The 17,603-nt window shown below is 40.1% G+C and overlaps 1 protein-coding gene across 2 annotated transcripts in view; it reads left to right on the plus strand.

Moving 5' to 3' along the window:
- KIF26A (kinesin family member 26A) overlaps positions 1-15,526 on the plus strand; it is a 136,420-nt gene extending 120,894 nt beyond the window's left edge. For both annotated transcript variants that reach the window (XM_074956332.1, XM_074956333.1), the window contains exons 8-16: positions 325-587; positions 827-1,010; positions 1,329-1,488; positions 3,881-4,043; positions 4,684-8,071; positions 12,314-12,504; positions 12,981-13,001; positions 13,370-13,520; positions 14,153-15,526. In XM_074956332.1, the coding sequence (XP_074812433.1) occupies positions 325-587; positions 827-1,010; positions 1,329-1,488; positions 3,881-4,043; positions 4,684-8,071; positions 12,314-12,504; positions 12,981-13,001; positions 13,370-13,520; positions 14,153-14,331 (4,700 nt within the window). In that variant the 3' untranslated portion in view covers positions 14,332-15,526. The remainder of the gene's footprint in view (positions 1-324; positions 588-826; positions 1,011-1,328; positions 1,489-3,880; positions 4,044-4,683; positions 8,072-12,313; positions 12,505-12,980; positions 13,002-13,369; positions 13,521-14,152) is intronic.
- Positions 15,527-17,603: the final 2,077 nt, after the last annotated feature.

Genomic DNA, 17,603 nt, shown 5'->3' on the forward strand with positions numbered 1-17,603 from the left:
ATCTTAAATTCTAATTTGAAAAGGTAAAATGTAACATCAGATTAGCTTATGTAGGAACAAGCTTTTAGAGGCATGTTATGATGAAAATCAAAAGATCAGAGATACTTTAAAAATTAATTTGCTTTGGGTTTGAGTTACAAAAATGGCAAAATTAATTGAATAAATACTAACTGATTAATAATTAAATACATACAAATCATTTTTGCATTTGTTAGCTCAAGCTATCTGTACAGCACGTGGCATATAATGTAAATTGGGAGCTGCATAAGAAGAAACTGTTTTATTCTTGAAAGATAAGTTTTTATATTTTCCTTTCCTTTCCAGGTAAATCTTATACCATGATCGGCAAAGATAACTCCACACAAAGCCTTGGTATTATCCCCTGTGCAATTTCTTGGCTCTTCAAGTTAATCAATGAACGCAAAGAAAAAACTGGGACTCGTTTCTCTATTAGAGTATCTGCTGTGGAGATCAGTGGCAAAGATGAAAACCTTAAGGATTTGTTAGCTGAAGTAGCCACTGGCAGCCTTCAGGATGGTCAGTCTCCAGGGGTTTATTTGAGAGAGGATCCGATATGTGGAACCCAGGTATAATGGCTATCACAACATAGGCTTTTCAGCCTGACTTTCCTCTGTTTTTTATTTCCTTTTATCTGACAATGATGATGACAATTTTTAAGATGGTAAAATTTTTTATTGTCTTTAATATATAATCCCCACTCCCATGGTGTACATATTTGTTTCTCTTATCGCCCTAGAGACTTAGTATGATCAGCAAAAAACATTCCCCCCTGCCTTAATTAGTCATTTTCTTGTTTATATTCAAGCTTCAAAACCAAAGTGAGCTTAGGGCCCCAACAGCAGAGAAAGCTGCCTTTTTCCTTGATGCTGCAATTGCTGCCAGAAGTACCAGTAAAGCTGAGTGCGATGAAGAAGACAGGAGGAATTCACATATGCTCTTCACTCTTCACATTTACCAGTATCGCATGGAGAAGAGTGGCAAAGGAGGAAGTAAGATCAGTCACTCCAAATTCGATGTATTTATTTAGTTTGAAATAAATATTTTTATATTTAGATTAAAAATAATATGCAGTATACTAAAAAAGAACCCCCCCAAGCCCCCCAAGCAGTCGATAATGGACACAAACCGTGGTAGATGTGGCTAATATCTTCTTTGTTCAATTCACATGTAGCCCCATTAATATTTAATTCAGGCATTACCCCACACTGCATTCATTATTTCTGTCATTTGAATAAATTCTGCATAGCTAATCTGCTGTGAGTCCTTTTGCTCAGGTGAATGTGTGTATAAATGTTGTTTTGTTTTAGTGTCCGGAGGACGGAGCCGTTTGCATCTGATTGATCTAGGAAGCTGTGAAAAAGTGCTGAGCAAGAGCCGAGATGGGGGAGGTTCCCTGTGCCTGTCTCTGTCTGCCCTGGGCAATGTAATTTTGGCCTTAATTAATGGTGCTAAACATGTACCATACAAGTAAGTAAATTACTGTATACATTGCCTTAAATATAGCTAGTTTTATCTTGCAAAAAAATTATATCAAGGGCCTGCTAATCTATTGCACTATGTCAATGGAAGTTTTGCCAGTCACATATATAACAACATATATCTGGCCTCCAGTACAGTTTTTGTGACATTTATGTTCATGTAATATATGATAAACCCTGGCTGGGATGATTAGTTGGTGATTAGGTCCTGCGTTGTGCAGGGGGTTGGACTAGATGACCTCCTGGGATCTTGCAACCCTGATATTCTATGATTCTATGATTTTAGAGTCCCATAATGTGGTGTTGGTATGCACAGCGGTCTGAAAAATCATATGCATTGTGGCATATAACTAAGTTGGATGAAGGGTGCGTGTCCACTTTGAAAAAATTGCAGAAATGTTTTTCTTTTTCTGTGAAATGTTGAAACTTTGAAAAATTTTGGCCAGCTTGTTGAAAACCAGGGAACATTTTATTTCCCTGTTGTTGTTTTTTTCAAATTTAGAGGTCTTGTTGAAATTTCAAGAAACATCAACCAGCTTTACTGTACATGTAACAGAATGGTGAGGATCGTATCAGTAGTGCTATAAATAATATGCCCTGTTCAGCAGGTTGCACATATGTATGTTTCCAATAAAAACTGTGCATTTAAATACATTTAGGACCATATTCTGTTCCTGTGTGGAAAAGGGAATGGTAACTTGACAAAAGTGAGCATCGATGTGTGCTTTATAGAGTGTGCCTGGCGGTACTGTCATGGTGAGGGAATACATTCACATCTGCAGGGGGCCCAGTCTAAAGAGGACATCCCTGCCACAGACATCACTGGTAGAATTTGGCCTTTCGTACCAGAGTTTAATTGTTGCTTGCTATGATGAGTTGTAAGTTAGTGCCTCATTTATTTCTCATGTCATTTCACATATTTATCCAGTGTGGAATATGAAGCAGGTGCTCTTTCATTTCGTATTAGGTGAAAGCAGGTGTTTTCCGTAGGCCAGTTGCCAGCTGAGTGAATGGACTAGAATAGTGAATGGCCAGAGCCTCAGGACCAAGCCCTTTGCCACCAAACCCAGCTCAGTGAGCAAAGACGTAAAGATGACTTCCTGACACAGGCCACTGGGTACTGGGCCAGTTCTGAGGAGCAACTTATAGCAGCCTCAGGAGTGTTCTAAGTTGTGCCAGTTGCATACAGCCCCTAAGTAGCTTTTCTGGCAACTGTGGCATTCCAGAGCATGATGACTCCTCAGCTGCACTGGCTATGGCTGAAGACCACGTTGGCCATACACCATCTAGTGATTCCCCCAGGGAAATCCTCGGACAGCCAGTTAAGCTAATTTCCCACCGGATTTGTGCTGCCAGAGCAGAGTGGGCAGAATGGAAGCCAGGATCTGGCCCTAAATCTGCACCTAAGCCACACAGAAGAACTATAGCAAATGTCATAATTACTTCAGTGTATGAGCATTGTGATATAGCTGTATCCACCCAAAAAGATGTGCACGTTATGGTATATGCGAGCTTATAGCCACATCCATGGCCACAGATCGGGCTATAAAGCATGTATGAGTGTTTGAGTAATCAGACTTTTCAAATAGGTGGGCATTTAAGGCATCTCTTTTCTCCCCTTGAATAGTGGAACATTCAGTGCACTGCTGCACCAGGCAGTGCAACGTCCAATGGATGGCTGTATTGTCACTTACTAAGGGGAAGCTTTGTGGAATTCTTTCTTCTCAATGCTACAAGGTGTGGATCTGGTGTATGGGCTCCCTCCTCTGTGAAGACAAGGAGGACAGGGAGATTTCTTTGCACCATGCTCCTGGTCAGAATGCCTAGGTCATGGTCTCTCTTTTAAAATGGCAGAGGAAAAATTAGGTGGGGCAGGGCTTAAATGTATCTTTGATGCCTAATAATATAGTTGTTAGGGTATTCTTGGCTGTGTCTGCTCAGCAATATAAAGTTATTTTATTCCTAGTTACACGAACTGTTCATCTGTAGGTCATGTAGGTTAGGTAACATGGTGATGGTGCATTCAAAGTACCAGAGATTAGCTCTAACGAGATAAAAGGTAGTACTGGTAAGCTGTTTGGGTAATACTAAGTATCATGATGAACTGCCAGTAAAGTGAATAGTTCTTGGATTTGCCCAAATTAACAAAGAATTTACACCTCTAAAAATATGCAGGTAGAGGAATAAATTTGTTATCTCTGTGTGTATATATGCTTAGACATGTTTTAAATATGTACAGATCATGTATATTTCAGATCTACCTATACCATACATACATGTACACTATAAAAATGAAACCATAATACTTGGTGTTTTAGAAAAGTCTGCAAAAGGAACTAGAATTCTTTTAAACCATCTTAGTATTATTATTTATTACATAGGGACAACAAGTTGACTATGTTGCTGAGAGAATCATTTGGGAACATCAACTGTAGAACAACCATGATTGCTCATATTTCTGACTCCCCAGCAAATTATGCAGAAACTCTCATGACAATTCAGCTTGCATCACGAATCCACCGAATGAGAAAGAAGAAATCCAAGGTTGGTGTACAAGCAAGCTGCAATTAATTTAATTGAAAATTTATTCTCTGAACCCGTTGGTGGGGGAATATGGGACTTCTAAACAATGAGGACTAATACAAAATGCATCAAAGCTTGGTAGAGAAATTGACAAACGTGTTGGCCCAAAGCTGCTGTTACTCCACTTGATGATTAGTTCTGAAACATTTGTGTTTTAATTTTATGCAAAGGCACGTACACACACACACACACACACACACACACACACACACACACACACACAGACAGATATTCCTTTGATTTTATATGGGATTATTGCAAAAATTCCTTTGATATTATATGGGGCTATTGCTAAAGGTTCAATTTGTTTTAATCAAAAAACAATAAGGAAAGAATGTAAGATGCTAAGATTGAAAGACAACATAATTTTTTGATGTTATGAAACTTATCTGTGGTAAACGTATTAATATAATAATCATATCCTGTTTAAAATGTATATAGATAAGTTTTGTTATTTAACTTCATATTGTAAAGGTTTCCACTAGACACAGTTGTGGTTGATGGTGAAAGCAAAGCAGAGTACATAATGAGCCCAAGATTTCCTCTCTTATTATAAATACATTTAATATTAATAAAGATTTTCTTTTTTTATAATTAACAGTATGCATCCAGCTCATCTGGAGGAGAAAGTTCATGTGAAGAAGGCCATGTACGAAGACCACCTCACTTGAGACCCTTTCACCCAAGAACTGTAGCACTTGACCCTGATCTTCCTGCACTGAGTATTTCTAGTGATCCTGATTATTCCTCCAGCAGTGAACAATCTTGTGACACCGTCATCTATGTTGGTCCAAACGGTGCAGCTTTGTCTGACAGGGAACTAACAGATAATGAAGGGCCTCCAGAGTTTGTTCCCATAATTCCTTCCCTTAACAAAAAGAGAAGCAAGGACAACTTTGCTATTGCTAGAAGTTCTGACAAGGACCATTTTAAGTGCAACACTTTTGCTGAATTGCAAGAAAGGTTAGAATTCATTGATGGAAGTGAGGAACCTATAAAGTTTGCTTGTGGAGAAACACCTGTTGCATCAAATTGTAGTCCTGTGACAGTGATAGAAAATGTGCAGTCTAAACTGATAAATGAAAAACCATCTTCTCAATCTGGAGCGTATAAAAAATCTGTTCCACAGGAAACAATGTCTCCAAAAAAAGGACATAATCTTCATTTCCAGGCTGCTGTGCAAAGGGGTGGCAGCTGTCATGAAAAGAATGCCCCTCACGTCAAAGCGGAACATTCCAAACTGCAAACCAAAGCTGAAGGCAAAAAACTGGGCTCAGCCTCGGATGGCGAGAAAGAGAGAGAGACAATCACAGATTCGCTGAAATCATTGAAATATAACCCTACTAGGAGTCAAGAGCAGAGTAAGGCCACAGCTGAACCTGTGGTGAAAGAAAAGTCCTCATATGTGAAGAGACCTTTACCAAGCCCTGCGCCCCCACCTCCACAACAGAGAGATCAGACCCTCAAGTCCAAAGAAGCATGTTCAGAGTTGGACAATAGCAGTGCAATCCGGACTCCTCCTGTGGGAATGAGTAAGCAAATGAGTAGCAAACCTGAGCACAACTTGGTAGGAAGCACATTTCTAGTTGGCAGTAACACCCAGAATCAATCTGGCGCTATCGAGGTACATAGTTTCCACTCAGCGTTCAAAGGTAAATGTTTTGACCGGGATATACTGACCACCACAGTGACTTTGCAGCAGCCTGTGGAGCTGAATGGAGAGGACGAGCTTGTTTTTACAGTGGTAGAGGAACTATCCATCAGTGGAATTTTAGATAATGGAAGGCCTGCCAGTATCATTAGCTTTAACAGCGACTGCTCCCTTCAGGCTCTTGCATCAGGTTCCAGGCCGGTTAGTATTATTAGCAGTATAAATGATGAGTTTGATGCTTATACCTCACAGGCAAGCTCTACTGGTGTAAATATTGATATTGTTTTGCCCTTTGCTGAGGATCCGTTTTCCAGCAGCAGACGTTCCTCCATCAGTTCTTGGCTTAGTGAAGTTAGCATTTGTACAATTGAAAGTGATGGAGCCCAGTCCAGTGACAGTTTTGTTGCCCAGTCATCTTACAGCTGTAATAAGTCCAAGGAACCTTGTAATTTGGATTTGCCCAATGTAACCACCCCACTGAAAAGCTCCCTGAATGACAGTGGATTTTGTTTCTCAGAGGTGGAAACTGAGAGTATAAGTTCTAGCAAAATGTCTTCAGGCATCAACAAAATCCCCCAAACTTCTGAATTAACCAAAGCATCTCAGATGAAAAGTGCTTTTTGTGTAGCTGATCAGCCCATAAAAGTTAAATCTAGCAATTCTCGAGGTACACCGGTGATAGAAACAATACATTCTAGTCTTCCTAGGAAAACAAAAACTACCTCATCTCTGACTCACAATGATGCCACTGTAAGCTACAGGGAACAGCAGAATCCACACACTATTTTTGAAGATCCCTGGCTGGTGCGCATGGATAGTCACTTGGAAGCAAAAGCTGCAGAATCTCTGCTGTCTCCAAAAGCTCACACATTTGGTACTGATAAGCAGCCAACAAAAGCTGCCCAATACTTCAGCAGTGCAACCAAGCCAACTAAGTCTCAGACTATGCTTGCATGCTCTCAGAGGGTTGTAGATGGTTGTGAAATGGCTTGCAAATCTTCCAATGAAGCCACTAAAAAATCTGAAGCAGCAATGAAAATGCCACAGCTTAAGAGAGGAGCCACCACGCTGGGTGTGATGCCAGTAGCACACAGTAATAGTGCTCCATCAGAAGGTGTGAGCAGGGGAAGTTCTGAAGCTGCCTTTGCTGTTGGCAGCCTGAAAACATCCCTGGGAAAGAAGACTCTGCCACAAAAGTCAAGCATGCTACCTAGGCCAAATGGGACCATACCTCCAACACCTCCTGTACGTAAATCAAGCCTAGAGCAGAAAAATGTGGTGGTCGCAAATAGTGGAGGCAAAGCTGCAGGCCTAGACAGTCCTAGAGTTGTAACAGCAAAAGCTGAGGAAGAGGCAGAATTGCGATCAAAAGCTGGATCTTGGGTTAGTGAAAGTACTAGCAGTAAAACAAGCCTCAAGGGGGACCATTCTTTGCCTAAAATGACTTCAAGTTTAAAGACTAAGGCATCTAAAAGTGAAGCTGTTCATCGATATGAGAGTCACATGTCTCTGGAAAGGTGTGATAGTCTGACATCGGTTGGATCCAAAGCAAACACAACTAGGGAAAATGGCAACGCTAGCATCAACAATGGTAGAACGGGACGATCGGTCCCACGGCTGGGAGTTCCCCCTGTAGCTTCTACTGTGACTTCACCACCATCACATACTGCACCTTTACCCTGTAAAAACAGCCAGGCAAAAAGTACCACTAACCAGAAGGCTCAAGCAGGTGGAAACAAAAACCGCAGCCTTTCTACCAGTGGGTCAAAGTCGCTTAGCTCCTCTGTAAAATCACTGACTCAGTCTATTGGAAAAAGCTCTAGCATTCCTCCAAGTGGGAAAACAATCCCTCGGTCTGTGCAGGGCGTCAACAACAAACCTGGCAGAGGAACTATTATGGGGACAAAGCAAGCAATTAGGGCAGCCAACAGTCGGGTTAATGAACTGGTATCTGGCAGTTCTGTCAAAATGGGGCATTTCAGAGGCTCCACAGACTCTGATAGCGGGAATGACAGTGGTATTAATCTCAGCGATGAAAAATCACAAATTCCAGTGTTGCCATCTCCTTACAGCAAGATAACTGCGCCCCGGAGGCCTCAGCGGTATAGCAGTGGGCACGGCAGTGATAATAGCAGTGTTTTAAGTGGAGAACTGCCACCAGCAATGGGAAGGACAGCCCTTTTTTACCACAGTGGTGGCAGCAGTGGCTACGAAAGCATGATTCGTGATAGCGAAGCAACAGGCAGTGCCTCTTCCGCACATGACTCAATGAGTGAAAGCGGCGTGTCATCACCAGGACGCATGAGGAGTTTGAAGTCCCCTAAGAAACGATCGACAGGTAAAAAATTAACACGACTCAGGCTTGCGTTTTCAGCCATCTTAGAAATTCATTGATATTCTCCTCATATTTTAGGATGTTGAGTTTTTATTGTGCTTCTTAAGTAAACTGGTAGGTCACTTAGTTTGAATTTAGATGCCTAGCCACGTTAAAGATATACCTATGGATAAAAGATGCACTAAATTGTAGATGAATGCTGTTAATTCGTTACAAAATTATAGGCTTTGTAGTTTTTAAAGCAAGTTTTAAAGCTAAATTATGAAAGAGATAGAAGCCTGAGGCCCGGTCTACACTGCGGGGGAGGATGGATCAATCTAAGTAACGCAACTTCAACTACGTGAATAACATAGCTGAAGTCGACGTACTTAGATTGACTTACCGTGGTGTCTTCACTGTGGTAGGTAGACTGCTGCCGCTCCCGTCGACTCTGTCTGCGCCTCTCGCAGCACTGGAGTACAAGAGTCGATGGGAGAGTGCTCGGGGGTTGATTTATCGCGTCTAGTCTAGACGCGATAAATCGAATCCCGCTGGATCAATCGCTGCCCGCCGATCCGGTGGGTAGTATAGATATACCCTAAGTAGCGTAACTGTTTTTGTTCAGAGAGGTGTGACTTCCGTTCACTTACGTTTGTCCTAAATCTTCTAAATCCACCACAAAACCAGAGTGACTGGCTGCTTAACAAGGGCTAAATTCCACCACCTTTATTGACCTTCAGTGGCATTTACTTGTTGGCTTCATTGATGCTGCTTGTGTGGGTAAGTGCTACTGAATGAGAGTAACGGCTTCAGAATCAGGGTTCTAATGTCCAAGTTTTGGAAATAGTTTTTACTATTCCAGCCAGAAATACCATGTTGATTATTGGGGATTCACTGCAATTCATGCAATGATAGCTCCTGACTGAAAGGCTGCTCCTGCAACCTTTAACTTCTAGTAGCGCTATGTGTGGGAGTAGGGTAAGAACTACTCCTCTGAGCATGGGCTTGCTGAATCTGACACGTCAATTGGAAAGGTGTAATTATTGCAGTCTCTGTAGGTGCACATGATACTTGTGCCAGCACAACTAAACGAGTTAAACTGATGTATATGTTGTTGTGCTTTCTGGTCAAAGCAACTGAGTTGCTTTGATGGGCAGTAAATCAGTTCGGAGACCTTGTGCAACACTTGCAGCAGTTCTTTTTTCATAGCACATGAACCTCTCCTACAAATCAATATTAACAGCTGTGTAAAGTTGCACACGTGTTGAGAAGGCATTACTCACTGATGGATTTGTATTTGTTTTTGCCCCAGGAAATGCTTAGAAGGTCTTTAAAAATGACAAATTATTTCTTTTTCAGCTGAAATTGTCTTAGTTGGTAAATTATACCTTACTTTTTGAATGCTTCATACTCTGACACACGAATATATTTTATACATGAAGTGGGACTTCATAGGAGTTTTATTCAATATTGGACAAACAAGAAATGTTTGATAGACCCATTATTGGCCTAAGTATTCAACAGGAAATGTTAGCCATGTTCCTGGGGTAACTTAATACTAACCTGTCAAAGTGGATTTGAGACTTGCTTCTGCTGGATTTTAGCTCTTAGGAAAGCAGTGCTAGAGAAACTCATCCTGGGAACTGATCCTACTCCCATCAAAGCCAATGGAAGCCTCGTCCTTAATCCTGCAACCCCTTCCGTGTAAGTAGTCCCCTATGTCCACATGGAGCTCCAATGACTTCACATTGGGACCACTAGGTACCATGAAGTTCATCTGCTTGTATGCGATTGACTGCATCTGTTTATTGACTTCAGAGGGCTTCCAGCTGCCGGAAGGCAGTTGCAGGATTGGGATTTTAGTTCATGGGGAAGATCAGGCCTGACACAGTCAGATTGAATAACTTGAGGTTGTGGAAAGGATACCCCGTTGATTACATACCCAAAATAGACTAAATTGATGTGGCCCAGCTGCCTGGAGGTCCCATATTTGCAAGGATTCATTTATTAAGAATATTTATACCAGGTAACTCCTTAAGCACATACAGCAAATAAGTGAGGCCTGGTGAGCTTTCACCTCTGTTATTGACCATTCGTAAAGTTTATAAAGTAACTGACCTGATCTCATAGCACTTGACTCCCATGTAGGAGACCCAGGTTTGGAGATGGCCTCAGTCATACTCTTCTAAGCAGCAGTGAAATGTTGCCCTCCTGATGCACTCAGCTGCAGTCAGAAGAAGAGAGGCAATAATTATAAGATGCCATACCTCTGGCTTTCTCCCATGAGACTCCAGACACTGAGGATAATTTTACTTCACTTCTCCCTCAAAGATTCCGTCCTGCGATGGGAAAATTTTGGAAGCAACTCCTTTCAAGGAGTGTAGTGTTCCTCTGAACCTCCATTAAAAGGGAGTCACTAGAGGGAATGTACATTTCTCCCACTGAGCTCTGAATCAGCAAGCATGAAGCTGCTCACACTCCCCATCACAAAGCGACAAAGAGCACAAGCAGTAATATCACTCTTACACTTCAACTTGTTTTTGTGTCATTGGCTCCAGTGATCTGGGGATCAGTGCCACTGGCTTCAGTTTTGCCTGAACATGGGCTGTACACTTGTTGGTTAATGACAGATGCATCACTAAGAACTAGTCTTTCAAAAAGTAGAGGGTGACACATGACTGAAAAAAATGTCTGCATCAATGCGCTCCGCTTTGTATGGGCAAATACCAGCACATGTCTGGGTGCCCATTTTTTTATGGGTACAAGACAGTCTCTGCCTTGTGAAACTTTTGCCCTGATGCATCTTGGTAACAGTAAAAAGAACAGGAGGACTTGTGGCACCTTAGAGACTAACCAATTTATTAGAGCATAAGCTTTCGTGGGCTACAGCCCACTTTATCAGATGCATCGAATGGAACATATAGTAAGAAGATATATATACAGATAAGTTGGAAGTTGCCATATAAACTGTGAGAGGCTAATTAGTTAAGATGAGCTATTATCAGCAGGAGAAAAAAACTTTTGTAGTGATAATCAAGATGGTCCATTTAGACAGCTGACAAGAAGGTGGGAGGATTCTTAGATTGGGGGGAATCTTAGATTCCCTAATGACAGGTTTCAGAGTAGCAGCCGTGTTAGTCTGTATTCACAAAAAGAAAAGGAGTACTAGTGGCACCTTAGAGACTAACCAATTAAGTATCCTTACACCTTCTTGTCAACTATCTAAATGGGCCATCTTGATTATCACTACAAAAGTTTTTTTCTCCTGCGGATAATAGCTCATCTTAACTAATTAGCCTCTCATAGTTTGCATGGCAACTTCCAACTTATCTGTATGCATATATATCTTCTTACTTGGTAACAGTGTTGTTGCTCTTAAATCTGGGAGACCCTTGTTAAGTAGCAAGTGAATTTCCTGGTTCCCTGGCCTTTGCAGCTCTGTTGCATTGTGGAAGTGATGTGCTTGGACACGAAAGAGGAGAATTATGGTTGTAGCATTGCTAGTTGCTGCCCAAAGTGCCAGAAGCCTTCAACTTCCACTGAAATAATCCCACATCATCTTGCAGCTTGGATGCTGAGTTTAGAGGAGGCCATGTGCCAGTCCAGTTGGCCAACAGGCTGTTGTTACGGTAGAAGAAAAAGGGGGGTTGGTTATGCCATGGGGTGGAGTGAGGGTGGTTCTGTAGAATGAAGTGGAGAACCTCATCTGAACAAGTCTTGCTTAGAATTAACCTAGGCATAGAACAAATAGCCTGTCAGAATCATCAAACGTTATCAGCCTCGTCACATTACCTAGTTGACTACTTTTGCCAGAGTGAAGAAATGAATGAGCTCGTACTTGCTCACAAAAAAGAAATGTACTCACTCAATGAAAGTGGGCAGACAAAATTTAGGAAGGCTGGCATAAGGAACTGATGCTTAGATGGCCCTTGGGAGAACTACTACTGCTGTTTACCACCACTAAACAAACAAGGACCGTGCCAAAGCCCATCAAAACAGTAAGGCCCAGATCCTTAAAGCTATTTAGATGCCTAACTCCCATTGATTTCAGATTGCAGTTAGGTCCCTAATAACTTCAAAGATCTGGCGTAACTGCCTTACATTACTAAAAGAAAAGGATTAAAAAAAAGGGTTTCCCCCAAAGTATCCTGAAAACCTATATATTTTCTTTGTTTTGTCATATTTTGCAATACACTAGTACTCCTAGGTTTTGGATGCATAATATCCCATGTGATGCAAAATACTTTAAAAAAAAATTTATTTAAGGTCTCCAGCGTCGTAGACTGATTCCTGCTCCATTGCCTGATGCTACATCCCTAGGAAGAAAGCCCAGTGTCACTGGCCAGTGGGTTGATCTACCACCTTTGCCAGGCACTTTAAAAGAGCCATTTGAAATTAAAGTTTATGAGATTGATGATGTGGAACGATTACAGCGACACAGACAAGAGGAAACTGAGGTCAGTACATATTTTACAACAACTCCAGACAACTTAAATTACAATATACAGGCAGAATCACTGCTTGAATGCTAGTTTGGCATTCAGGAAATTGATTGCAATTAAAGCACTATAATTATTAATTTTACAATTCATATGTTGGGGTGCCCTTAACGTAGAAAATGAAAATAATTACTGTCTACAATTAATTGTGTTCAACATGACTGATGGCATGAACAGAGAACACCAATGAATACATTATGAGAAGACTTTATAATCTTAGCCTGCCTGATGAAACTTTACAGCCTCTCTCTACTACAGGGTCATTAACTCTTTATGTAAATGACATAAAGTATCCTGGTTAGAATTCTATTAAATCAGGGATATTGAGAGTTTAATTTACTTGTAATTGGAAAACAATTCAGTTAATTCTATTTTGGAGACCAGAGTTCTGTATTCTTCTGATGCCTTTTTTTCCCCCATTTTTTCCAAAATAGCCTTTCCAGGATGTTGAAAAGGTAAGAATGCTTTTATATAACTACAAATTCCTATGTCTTAATGTTCTTAAAGAGTTCAGAGTTTCATTTAACATGATTAGACTGTGTTTATTATTTGCACTAGTAGAGAAAATAATTTCTCTACAAACAGTAGCAATTTCAGAATATATTAGAGATGTATGTTAATTTAGAAAAGTGCAATAAATGCTTAACTGATTGTGGCATGCTGTTTCTGTAGATTAGAATGCATTCATGCACATTTCAAGTGAAGAGAATAAAAACGCTGTTAAATGTTACAATGTAATGAGGTGGGTAGGATTTGGGTGGTGCTGACAAAGGCCAGGCCAGGCCAGACAGATTCATGAAGTGGTCTTTCTGTGCCTTTAAAGGGTCTGATGTATTTCAATACCAAGCTGAAGATTTTAGAAAGGCGCCATCAGCAGATTAGAGAAGTGAAGGCAAAACATGAATGTCTGAAGGAAGAGTTGGAAGAGACAAAGTGCAGATTGATGATGGATCCAAATAAGTGGAAAGAAGAGTGTAAGTATTTCGCCAAAGTCACTGTGAAGTCCAGATTCAGCAACAAACTTTTGCACATGCTTAACTTTAAGTAATGAGTAACTTTAACTTATTTAACTTTAAGCATGTGCTTAAATTGCTAGCTGAATTGGGGCCTTAAAGAACTTTGCACAGCAATGAAGTTTGGTATGGTATGGGATTGCTTTGCAATACTGGGGTACTGTAAGTAGAATTCGGAAACTAGCAAAACTATACGAAGACTGAAATAATAATAATAATTAATAATAAATACTTTATATAGTGCTTTATAGCCATAGAGGTATTTTATACCAGGAATAAGTATTATTACCCTCATTTTGCAGATGGGAAACTGAGGTGTTGAAATCAGAGCCTTATTCCAGCAAAGCACTTAAACATATGCTTACATTCTTTGCTAGATTTGCTAGATTGGAGCCTAGGGCTGGAATTCTGACTCAAGTGAAGCTAATGGCAAAACTCACTTGAGCTGAATGGGGACAGGATTTTACCCTAGGACTTTGTTTCTTATGTGGTGACACCAATAACTGCTGACTGAAGATGTTAGATTCTGCATCTGAAATAATTTTTTATTGTAGACAGTTTCTCATATAAACATTTTGGTTTTTCGCAAACAGTTGAGGTGGACCCTCACCTTGATAAGGAGTCTCAGGAGTATCTGGAGGCACTGGAACAAGTGACAGAGGAACTAGAGCAGTGTGTTAATCTGTGCAAGTCACATGTCATGATAGTGACCTGTTTTGATATTGGGATGATATCCGATGTGCAAGATGGAGTTCGAGAAGTGGAAGTTTGAAGGTGGTTTTTCAAGGGACTTTAGGAAGTGGAGCCAAACTGTCCAACACGAAGAAGAAAAAGGATTAGGAAGTGAAAGTGGAAATGTGAAGACTTAAAGCCACAATGAATGTTGTAGAGACTGATACAGATGAGGAATTGGAATGTTTATAAATCATTATGGTGCCTCTATGTGACCTGAACTGTACAAGGATAAAAATAGAAATAAACATTGTTTCTAACAGAGAAAAGCAGAAAAATCTAGTACAAACCAAGACTTTAAAAAACAAACAGAAAACAATGAAAGTGCCTTTAAAATTCATTTGATTTTCATTTTTGTATTTGGTGCTAGAATTAAAGCCAGCAAACCTAAGCAGACCACAAAATGTATTCCTATGAAATATTTTATACTGTATAGTGTATTTATGACTATATGTAAAAAAAACAACATTGTAGCACAAGCAATAAGTAAATTATGTTTTCATACCTGAACTTGCCTTCTTGTTTAATAGAAAAGCTGTTTTATGTAGCAGAACTAAAATTGTATTATAATTGTTTTCTTGGTTAGGATTCAAGATATTTTTATGAACAGTTATCTATTGAAGAAGTGTATTATGGAATTTCAAGATGATTGTTTTATGTTCTGTTTTTGTATTATTCCTTTTTCAGGTCAAAATAAATGTTTGTGTTCCATTTATATATAAATATATATATAACTGCTTAACTACTTCCTTGGTTACTAACCTCTGTTTTCATGGATCCGATCTTTTTAGAGTTGTTAACCGAACTCGAGGAAGTCTAGAAGGGCATTGTGGTTTGTTTTTCTCTGACTACAGGAACTGAGAATTATGTTTATTACCAAAACCATAAAACAAACAAGCAAAAAAAAAAAAAAAGAAAGAAAGTTTTTGTAAATTTTAAGTTAGGTCCATATTTTTATATAGTTTTGACTATAAATAAAGGTTTTTGCATTATGAACTTTTAAGACAAATAGTATATCTTTTTACAGTTTTTCTAAGGAAGGCAAACCCTCAGGATCAAGTTTATACATGCTGCATGAGATTTGTGCTTTTTTGAAGGAGACCACCTAAGCGTGGAAACGATTGATAAATTTGTTGCCAAGCGAATACTTTTGAAAAGGTTTAATAGTGTATGTAATATCACATTTCATAATGAATCATATTTTCTGATCATCTTGCTTTTTATGGGTTTTTTCAAATCCTTTGTACAAATGTGTATTATAACAGCTTGCTTCAGCTTTTATCTGTGAATAAAAGATACATCTATTGTTAAGATTGCTTCTTATTATTTCCATGATTTTCTCTATGCTGCAATACAATGTAAGGAGTGCAAGGCACAATTATATAGGCATTAGGTACTTAAATACATCTTAAAAATCTAATGATGCATGTCTTTCCCCTGGTCATACAGGAAATGTGTGGCTATGCTGGGAATTGAACTCAGTTCTCCTAAATCCAAGTTTAGTTTTGTTAAATATTATTTAAAACACACTGACTTCAGTGGAGCCAGGATTTCACCCAATGGGAAGACTCCTACCCAAGATTTACGGTTTATTGGGCCAGATCCATCTCCACATGGGAGGTGGGTTCAGTTGTCTCCATGGCACCTGAGTCTCAATGTCTTCTGAGTCTGTGCATTGTCTTACTGCTCCCTCCCTCCAACTAATTAGCAGGGAATTTGCAAGAAAGTTAACATACACCTCCTCCTCCTCATTAAATGCAGAGTTTCTTCAGGGGTAGGAAGCTCTGGCAGTGTGACTTGGAGAAAAGTTACAGGTAGTCCAGAGCCTCCAGCAAATTGCAGGGGATCTGGGAGGTTTGGATATCTGGGTGGGATTCTTTATCCTGCAGATAGCAGAGTTTGCAAGAAATTCTACAAAGGGGAACCAGGGTGTTCCTTCCCTCTTTCCCCTTGATTTTCCCAAGGAAATGGTACAGTCCAGCTCATTTTTATTTATTGCACATTGAATCATATTTGGTGGTGCACAAAATATAGATGGAATGTCGGGGCCCAGTTTCTTTGTTCCTCTATTGCTGTGTTAGCTCTTTTTCCAGGTCGTGAAGCAGGTCTGCCTGGATTCTGGTGTAAAGCTCTGGCAAAATGGGACTGTATCCCATGCCTCATGCAGACAATATTCTAAATAGCCAATGCAAGTTAGATCTATAGAGCCCTGGACTGTGAGAAGAGAGACTGATCTAGAAGTTTCAGAGTAACAGCCGTGTTAGTCTGTATTCGCAAAAAGAAAAGGAGTACTTGTGGCACCTTAGAGACTAACCAATTTATTTGAGCATGAGCTTTCGTGAGCTACAGCTCACTTCATCGGATGCATACTGTGGAAACTGCAGAAGACATTATATACACAGAGACCATGAAACAATACCTCCTAGAAGTGGCAGAGTTGTTACAAAGTGTTCCACCCGATCCAGCGCCTGGTGATTTCAGTGGATGCAGGATGGGGCTATACATTCAAATTATTTTTACAATTCTTTTGAAACAATTATAGGAGTAGCAGTTATTCCAAAGATGAATAGCTTGGATTACAGAATCATTACACACAAGCCTATTTATCAATTAAATAAATCTATCCCTGCTATGAAAAACCCACAAAAAAGACAGCATAGAGTCAGCAAGGTCAAATACCTTTTAGCAAAAATGGAAAAACACATAATTGCATAGGTGCTGGAACTAGGGGGGGTGGGGGGGGTGATGCAGCTGCAGCCCCTTGCTTGAAGTGGTTTCCATTATATACAGGGTTTACAGTTTGGTTCAATGACTCTCAGCATCTCCACTATGAAAATTGTTCCAGCACTCCTGTATACTTGGCCAGACAGCAGTACAACCTGGGATTCTTGCTATATGAAGTGAAAAGGCCAAGGAAAGATGGGCTCATAGTTTGAAAAGGAAACAAGGTTGTTTTCGGTGGATTAATGTTGATAGGCTCCATGGTGCTGACTTTGCCAGTATGACTATCCAATGAAGATACATGGCCATATCCCACCACTGATGACAAACTCCTGCTGAAGTGAGTTTTATGCAGAAACCGATCACAGGATATGACCCATACACACAACTGGGCCAGGTTCCAATCTCCATTACACGAGTAATGTAAATCCAAAGTAATTCCTAGAACTGCAATCACTTATTCATGAAACAGAATGAAACCCAAGAATCTAACTAGTACAGAAACTAGCACAATCTCGACTGGGTACGAACCTCTTTGTTCCGCACTCCACGCTCATCCTCAAAAGGTTTATTTTTTCAACTATTACAAAT

Source organism: Natator depressus, chromosome 6, assembly GCF_965152275.1.
Source record: "Natator depressus isolate rNatDep1 chromosome 6, rNatDep2.hap1, whole genome shotgun sequence".
Taxonomy (NCBI): domain Eukaryota; kingdom Metazoa; phylum Chordata; order Testudines; family Cheloniidae; genus Natator; species Natator depressus.